This window comes from Mchenga conophoros, linkage group LG5 (assembly GCF_057382185.1).
Source record: "Mchenga conophoros isolate Kocher_MC1m ecotype Shallow Benthic linkage group LG5, M_conophoros_male_GT1.1, whole genome shotgun sequence".
Lineage (NCBI taxonomy): Eukaryota > Metazoa > Chordata > Actinopteri > Cichliformes > Cichlidae > Mchenga > Mchenga conophoros.
This window is the reverse complement of record NC_140530.1, coordinates 28,907,123-28,915,999: the sequence shown is the minus strand read 5'-3', so window position 1 is coordinate 28,915,999 and position 8,877 is coordinate 28,907,123. Positions and strand designations below refer to the sequence as shown.

At 40.0% G+C, this 8,877-nt stretch overlaps 2 protein-coding genes across 7 annotated transcripts in view; one reads left to right on the top strand and one right to left on the bottom strand.

Moving 5' to 3' along the window:
* The first annotated feature begins 145 nt into the window (after positions 1–145).
* On the top strand, positions 146–4,164 carry blcap (bladder cancer associated protein). 2 transcript variants are annotated; one of them, XM_085274714.1, is made up of 2 exons: positions 146–266; positions 1,961–4,164. In XM_085274714.1, exon 2 carries the CDS (start codon positions 2,145–2,147, stop codon positions 2,406–2,408), a length of 264 nt encoding a protein of 87 aa, XP_085130840.1. In that variant the 5' UTR covers positions 146–266; positions 1,961–2,144; the 3' UTR covers positions 2,409–4,164. The 2 variants fall into 2 exon arrangements, with proteins under 2 accessions (XP_085130840.1, XP_085130841.1); XM_085274715.1 differs by having other exon boundaries at positions 158–261.
* A 1,451-nt stretch (positions 4,165–5,615) lies between these two features.
* ripor3 (RIPOR family member 3) overlaps positions 5,616–8,877 on the bottom strand; it is a 64,280-nt gene continuing 61,018 nt past the window's right edge. For 3 of the 5 annotated variants that reach the window (XM_085274711.1, XM_085274710.1, XM_085274709.1), the window contains one exon: positions 5,617–8,848. In XM_085274711.1, coding sequence (XP_085130837.1) covers positions 8,748–8,848 — 101 coding nt within the window. In that variant the 3' untranslated portion in view covers positions 5,617–8,747. Of the gene's footprint in view, positions 8,849–8,877 lie in introns of all 5 variants that reach the window. The other 2 variants (XM_085274712.1, XM_085274713.1) reach the window with 1 other exon arrangement.

Genomic DNA, 8,877 nt, shown 5'->3' with positions numbered 1-8,877 from the left:
AATATTATTACAGAAGAATTCGAGACGTTTATTCTATATTAATAGACCAAGCTTAACGATATCATATTTGGTCCAAGTAAAGTTATCAACAGTAAGTTATTAAATATAATCAGGCAAGTCACAGACACCTAAACTTCTTCGCTCTACCTCCACACGGGTCCTTTAAGCTAACGCTAATGCTAGTTAGCTACGTACGCAGTCGGTTGATGAAACGGAGATGATACCGGTGGTTTATTTTTGCTGAGAATGAGCTCAAAACATGTCAGGTTTGTTTCATAATAATTTATAGTTGGATTGTAATACAGGTGGCCACCTTTACAGACTCTGGTTTTTCTCGATAGCGGAAGCAAGCGTTTGTTTTCCAAGCTAACTTAGCTGGTTAGCCTCAGGTGCATGCTGTTGTTAATGCAGTCCTCCGTTCACAGCTAGCGCTACACGGGGGCCTGTCCCATTACTTACAGGGTGTCTACACCAAGACTCAAATATTGTCTTTTTTGGTACAAACAAATCGGACTTTTTCATTTTTTAATGATTGTTTAAAAAGCAGCTTTCAGCTAACGAACGTTACCGCCCACTGCAATGTGTTTTCGCGGAACAGGTTAGCCGGATAAATCCATTTAATTACACTCTAATAAAAACAACTCGCTGCACGTACAGTGTATCAAAAGCAAGAATATTTAGCCATGTTGTGGTCTACGCTTTTTCTCCCAGATTTGTCTGGCAACGTTAAATTGGTCCATTATTGTTTTTCAAATAGTCTGATTTGCCCTTTCTAGACTCTAGAGAAGTCTTACCCGGAGAGGATCACTGTATGAAAACTAAATTTCCTCTATTAACACGAAGGCTAACTAGGTAGCAAAGCGTAAGAGCTGCCCTTGAATTGAACGAATGTTAATCAAAGCAGCAGGCATTTAAGCAGAGGGTTAACAGCAGCGACATTCATAACGTCGTAGGTATATTTTAAAGTTAGGTGGTCATGTGGCAGTCGGAGAGCGAGCAGCTGTCCCTGACAGTCAGCTAGTGGCAGCTGGTTTAGTTATTGAAAGAAAGCAGCCACTGTCGTGTTAAACCCAGCGCACGTTGATTTTTTTTTTCCACATTAAATAAGGCGAAGTAAGTTTTGTTAATGTGCTTGGAGGCCTAAAGATAACCACGCAGGTAGTTAACATTAGCCGAGCAGCTGATCTCGGTGTGTTAGGCCCTTTAAGGAAGTTGGCACACTAATAGTTGAGTAAATGTTTACTTTCGGGAGGCTTTAACAAGTACTGGGTCACTGATTAGGATTTTGAGTGAGGCAAGTCTCACTCCTCACATTCGTGCTACACTTACCTGCCTGGTGTTTTGCACCCCAGTTTGCATGTTAGCTGTTTTGAATGTTATGTTTTTCTAATTTAACTTTAACTTGTGTCTTGGAGTGTTTGTGTACCCACGTTTAATATTTGCCAAACATGCAGCCATGTGAATATTACTAAAGAAGTGGTTCTAATAATATTACCATTCAAGAGCTGGCTTGAAGAGGAGGTGAGAAGGAAACTCAACTGTTGTCATGTTTTATGTAGGGGAAAACACTTTATTTTTCTTCATATCTCCTGAATTATTTATTGACACAAAACAACAAATAGTTCCAAAACAGCATCTATAAAAAGTGTGAATTAAATAAAACTTTTTTTCTTTTTACATTTATTTGAAAATAAAAACAAAAAAGGTCCATCACAGTTATGCTGACATATAGAAAGATCAGTTTTTTTATGTGGGCTTTGACATACTGAAACCTAAAATATGTTTTTCTTTATCAAGAAGCTGAAAATAACAGGAAACGTAAGATAAACAGACTCTGACTGTATGAAGCTAGATTGTCTCGTCACTCCCCAAAAGCCCGTTTTAAAATAGAGGAAGCTCAGATAGATATGTTTGCCCAGATTATGAGTCTTCTAACTTTTCTTTTCACCGTCCTGTGCAGGGATGATCTGATGGTAACATCTGGCTGCTTTGACATCTTTCTGCATCATCCCAGCTCTGTTGGATAGAGGAACGCTCCCACATCTGCGAAGAGCTGTTGTCATCTCCACTCTGAACCTATCAGAGACCCTTCATTCATAGATCTGAAACAGAAAACATCTTCTGCCTCCTTCCAAAAAGAGACAATGTATTGCCTTCAATGGCTGCTCCCTGTGCTGCTCATCCCCAAGCCGCTGAACCCAGCTCTGTGGTTCAACCACTCCATGTTCATGGGGTTCTACCTGCTCAGCTTCCTGCTGGAGAGAAAGCCCTGCACCATCTGTGCCTTGGTCTTCCTGGCTGCCCTCTTCCTCATCTGCTACAGTTGCTGGGGCAACTGCTTCCTTTATCACTGCCAGGATGCTGCACTCCCGGATGCTGCCCACGACCCAGCCATTGTTGGGACCTAGGAGAGGAGGAGCACCAGCAGCAGCAACACCAGGAAGTGGAGGTGGGGGGAGCAGGAGTATAAGGCAATGCTGAGAAATTATTGTAGAAAGATACTGCCATGCTTAGAGTGGTGAAAATTGCTGGAGGGGAATACCAAGAGTGTTCAGCCAAAGACAAACTAAAGAAGAAGAGCTGGTCTTGGAGGGTTATGAACGCTGTCTTTTCTTTTTTCTTTCTTAATGCTGTAAAGAAGAATTTGAGGAATGGGAAAGGGTGCCAGAGGTCACATTATGTGTCCTATTATCTAACAGGTAGCAAAGGCGAGGGATCCAAACTTGAAATAAAAAGGGAAGGACATGCATGAACTTGACATGATGCTGAGGGAAAAAGAATTTCACATTGACCAACTTTCATTCCAGCACATGAATGAAAAATAAAAAAAAAAGTATACAGTATAAACTACATGTGACATTAACTTAAAGTCACAGGGGTGGGTGCTTTGCATTATGCTAACTTGTCTGTTCCTTGTGTCTTAGCTACTGCCAAACGGAGGATGGGAGAGAAAGCTGCTCAAAACCTCTGAGGTTTTTATAGTGGGATGGAAAATCCTCCATGGTGGCAGAGGAGGAAAGGTTTCTGGGTGAAGGGAAGTGAGAGGATGCAAGGAAACGTAAACTAGCATAACGAAAATCCCTCTCCAGTTCAGTGTTCCGATTTAAGAGATTTCACTTTCTCCCCAAACCCGATCGCTCATCTTTTTAAACTGAAAATACTTTGCTCCTTCCTTAAAACTGCCAAAATCACATAACCCCTCTGAAAACTGCTATGGCAGCCACGATCACTTGCTCAACAAACTTTATACGCCAGGTAGTGTTAAACTGTAGTCAAAAACAAGAGCGTCACACCCCTGACAGCCCTGGATGGCCAAACTCTGTCGCCACTTTGGCTCTGCACACGTAATGCTCCACAAGGCGAGTACACAGACACTGGACAATCAGTAACTACGCTGTGAATATGTCCCCCCTTTGCCGCACTTCTACTCAAACACACCTCAAACAGGTGAACTAGAGCTGAGGACCTACAATGTTATTACCCGCTGTGCTCTACAGCTGCTCCTCATCGTCCTGCCTCAGTGTGACCTTCCCTACTGCCATCTGATCTTTTTTGTTTCTGTTCTTTTTCTTTTGCAGTTTGCATGAGTTGCTCTAAGTTTTTTTTTTTTTTTTTTTCCCCCCCCCCCAAGCGTCAAGGTGACACCCAAATTTTTAATAAGTTAAAAACGCTGAAAGTTTCCAAAGGGTAGAAAAATCTGGATGTGTAGTTGAATGAAAGTTTTCTGTAATGTGCTATGGGTGTGCATTCTTTGTGGTCATGACATGCTGATCAGTGTAAAAATGTGGCAATACACAAGGAGACACAACGGCTATGGTCAGCATTTCCAGCAACAATGAGCAATACAGAGTGCAGGCTGAAGAACTGATTTAAAAATTTCACAGGGGATTGGAGTTTCCACAGGTGTCACTGCTGTAAGTGTTAAGTTTAGCTGTCAGACACAGGCTAAGGTGTTTATACTCTGTACCTGTTGGAATGTGTGTGTGTGTGTGTGTGTGTGTGTGCGCGCGTGTGTGTGGCCTCCTGTGGCAGTGCTCATTGCGTTCACTGCAACATATTTGCTTTGGTTTTAATTTAAATAAAGTTTTCCCTCTTATGTGTTAAACTGTGAGGTTCTGTGTCAAACAAAAAAACGTATTTTGATTAAAAAATAAATGCAAGTAAGAGTTGTGCTTTGCATTTTGCTGTTTTTGTTTTGTTTGTTTGTTTCTGTAGGAAAATCGTGTTGCAAATAGTTTTTGCATATTTGTCACATCATTAAATGTAAGTATTAGACAAAGATGACACATTAAATATAAAGTGCAGTTTTAAAATGATTCCACGTGTCAAGAGAAAAAAAGTGATCCAGACCTATCTGTAGTTGTAATGCCAAAACTGGGCTCCAGCAGATTCCAGGGACAAATCAGATATCGCTGTCCAGGAGAGTGCAGGCTTAGGACAGCTAAAATGCTGTGCAGGGTCCTCAGACTCCTGAGCTTGAGGAACACACATGCTCCAACTCACACCGACTGAGCAGGCTACCTGTTCAGTTGCTCAGTGCAATTATTGAATCAACCAATCACATGGCAGCAAGTCAGTTAGGCATGCAGACATGCTGAAGATGAACTCCTAAGAAACTCAGCACCAGAATGGTGAAGTAATTCAGAGTTGGTGACAGGATGAGCTACATGTTGGTGATATACTGGTGTTTCCCCACTCAACCATCTTTACGGTTTTCAGAGAATGGTGCAAAGAGGCAAAAATATTTAGTCCAATCCACATCATTGATGTTGGAGAATGACCAGACCGCTTTGAGCTGAAAGGGAGACAACAGTAACTCATGTAACCACACTTACAATCAAGGTATGCAGAAGAGCATCTCTACAGCAGCAGAAGACCACACCAGGTATTAGCTATTAACAGGACCCTGAATTCACAGGGATTCATCAGAAATGGACAGAAGATTGGAAAAATGTTGCCTGTTGCAACAGGCTGCGACATTTGGATAGTAGGATCAGAATTAATAACACAGGGGTGCGGCTCCATCCTACCTTGTATCGGTAGCTCAGATTGGTAGAAGCGGAGTGATGGAATCAGGTATAATTAGTACAATTTGGCCTCTTAGTATCAACTGATCATTGATTAAACATCACAGCTTACCTGGGCGTTGTTGCTCACCATCTTCTCATGGTAGCTTCCTGCAGGAAGACTGTATTATGCTAATTGATTTTGGTCGTGGTGCACCCTGCAAATAGCCTGTTTACTAAAAACACGTGTGACCAGTGGAAGCATGGTTTCATGTTATATGGAGCACTGTTGTACACGGTTCAAACAGGTTGACTAATGATGGGAAACTAGAACTGGAAGTGGTTTTCATATGATGATAATGATGCAACTGAACTGCAAGCAAAGCAAAGGATGTGCTCCTATCCCCCAAAGCAATTAGCATCAGCTTTCACCTCCTTTTCTGTTTTCTTGCTCCTGAAAGAGCTCAGAAAGTATCGCCTGTTTACAAATCAAACACTGATGCACAATGAATTCATAATTCTTCAAAGAAACTGGAGCTCCTGTATTTTTTTCAACATTTGTGATTTAAAAATGTGAATGTTTCTCCATTGTATGCCACAAACTGGGTTTCTTTAAAAACACAATTGATTCTTGAAGATGAAAAGACATCTTCAAAGAAATCTTTTTTTTATTACATAAAAAAATATTGTTTATCATGTTTCCCAGGCCAGAGTGCAGCCTTTACATTTACAACAGCAGAGCAAGTCCAAGTTAAAGTCAGACAACATAAGTATCTTTCACAATCAGACCTACAGACCTCTGTGTTCATAAACCAGACTAAATACATGACCTACTCTCCATGACTGTACACATCAAAACTAACCAACCATTCCTTATTTGTTTTTAAATCATCTGTGGGGATGATGTAATTATTACTATTGCAGTTTTATTTTATTTGAACATATCTGTCATGCTGTATTTCTTCTAGAATTCTAGAAATTAACTTAAATTGTCACTTTTTAACTTTTTTTTATTGTAGAGGTTAATTTATATTATTTATATTTAATTTTTCATTTAGTGTTTGAAAAAGAGGGCGGGCAATTTTTTTTAAATATTTCATATACTTTCTCAGCACACTTTTTTTCCACTTGTGTAAATATGGTATGCACCAGAAAGTCTTAAATACATCTCAGTAACCCTTTATACACAGATGCAGTACTGCTCTTCTTTTGTGCTTGCTCCTGTTTGTTCTTGCCTGTCTCTGTCTTTTTCTTCCTCTCTGTGGGTACAGTCCACCAGATTAATCAACCTGCACACCTGAGCCTTATCCTTCCCAGCTCCTCCACTGGCTGTGATATAGTTTGGTCACTCATGTCGTGACCATGCTTCGACCACCTTTCAGTCTTGTGGTTTTTCTGTGCTTTGGGTTTGAGGTAACTCGTCTCTCCCTGTGCTTCAGGTTTTCCTGCTCAGCTGTGGTTAAATATTGATCTCAGATGCCCACACCAAGTTTTTGAACTGAATCTGTTTTTCCTGCTCCGCTGCCATCTCCAGATCGGCAAGTCTCCTCAGTTCATTCTTTAAGTGCAATAAATCTGGCTCAAAATAAACTGAAATTCAGTTTCCATGTCCTGCTGTTAGCTCTGGGTACACAGTTCAAAGAAATCACCAAAGTCTGACACACAGATGGAAAAAATGAGATGAGTTTCACGGCTAGAATCACCAATTTTAGGAACAAATAATTGCAAGTCTAATTTTTATGCCGAGCAGAAAGTTTTCACTTTGTCTTGTGTCTTATCTTATTCAACTTACTAAAAATATATATGTATATATATTTTTTACAAATCTGCCATTCAAGGGATTGTTTGATATGACCATGGCTAAATTAACCTTTTCAGGCATCTGGGGGGAAAATTATGGTTGCTAACAGATAAATTGAGATGATTTTAGCAAATGTCATAAATGTCAGCATGTTGCCTTGTTTGTTCACCTAGTGTGAGCACATTTATTCCTTCTGACCTTACTTCCTTTGCCCTCCTGCTTGTTTCCAAAGCTTTCTCAGCACATTGATTTTTCCTCATTCTCAACCTTTTAAAAAGCAGCTTTGAAAACATTTTGATTTCAAAGATTCAGCACCTGGAAAACTACCAAAGACCAGCAAATAACTGGTGTTCAGTCAGACTGTGAGAGTTTTGCAAAAGAGGGGGCGAGGGTATGTCATCTGTGTACAAAGATGACTTTGAAATCTTTCCCTCTTGATTGTGTAAACTCTCCTGAAGTGCAAATCATGCACCATCTGGTTGTGTGGGAGGGGGCTAAAACAAAACACACAGAATTCAAACATGGTTAAAGCGTAGCTCTGCTTCTTACTGAAAACAGTTAAGATTTTGTAGGATTTTTCTTTGTTTTAGGAAGCTAAACGATTCTGCATCCTATTATCAACAAAACAACAGAAACAAACACTGTGTTCAATCCATGAAGCAGATTCTTCCAACATGATTCCTTAAAGTTGATGCAGAGTTCTCATGGCTGAAGAAAAATGTCATTTTATGCCACAACTTAAACTGCTTTGCTGTCGGCAGCATCTTTCTTCCCACGGCCTCGAAAACCGCCTGGTCAGTGAGGTCCTAGGTCACTCTAACCACAGCCAAATCTATTCTGTGGCAGGCAAACGTCTCCTCGGGTCCCTCTCCAGCTCAGTATATGTGAACAGCCAGCAGAGGTCAGCAGCGGTCTCCGTTTCTGTGATGGCACAAAGGCAGCAGACCAAATATTTTCCTTCACCAACGTGAACAATTTTGTCTAAACATCCATTTTGTCAAAGAAGAATTGGATAAAAGAGAATTTGGTATCATTTAAAACATTTGTATTTGTAGTATGAAAAAAAAAAACCCCAAACAAACATCCGTCCTTGTTGGGATTTTGATAGAAAAGTCATGCTTCTCCTGTGAAAATGAAAAGGTCCACAGGTTTGCATGTAAAAATATATAAAAAAAGGAATTATTCTGAATATAAAACCTGGAAGATTGCATTTGTTTTCAGATATATTTGATTTTTTTTCTCAATTAAGCCTTAAAAATGATTAGAAAAATGAGTAGTGTGACATAACTTGATTTGTAGACTCCTCTTGTTTAAAATTAATTCAAGACACAGCTCTCACAGGCAGGAGAGGCTGTTAATGTGGATTTCATTAATCTGCCAGGGTTTAATATTCATGTGATTTTTTGTTTTTTGTTTTATTGTAGCTGATTATTGCTATAAACGAACACACACACACACACACACACACGCACACGCACACACACACTTGCAAGATTATGTAAAATAATATTATATTTATCCTTCATGTCCCAATAAGACAGTCATATCGACTGGTTGGTGAAATAACTCCCAGCACTAGAAAAAAGTCAGACTACAGCTGACGTCTTCTTTAAGAAAAACTCTACATATCTAACAAAAATAAATTCAAATTCTGAGTAAAACAATACAGGAGAAATAAGAAGTCATTAATCAACATCAGTGAGTGAATGATCCATCCAGGGAAAGCTGAAGTCTCCATCATGAGATCTTCCTCTGCAGTTGTTGAGGAAGATCTCGTAGCACACGCACCACAGATTCTTAAAAGAAAATTATGTTTTCCCAGAAGGTGCGACGTCCTGACAGGTTTGTAAACTTTCTCCATTTTGACATAGGCTTGGTTTTAGTCTCTTGGCCAGCATCATTACAACATTTGTGCCTATTCTTTGATCCAGATCTGTTTCCTATAAAATCGTAATCTCAGTCTCTTGGTTCTGGTAAGCCTCATCCTGCATCTCAGTGTCTAGCTGGTCCATCCTCTGGTAGGCCTGGTATCCCTTTTTACCTGCAGACAGATTGAAAGAAAAAGTAATA

Bases quoted from the DNA above. Each gene is read 5' to 3' on its own strand.
- blcap (XM_085274714.1), top strand. From the start codon at position 2,145: ATGTATTGCCTTCAATGGCTGCTCCCTGTGCTGCTCATCCCCAAGCCG.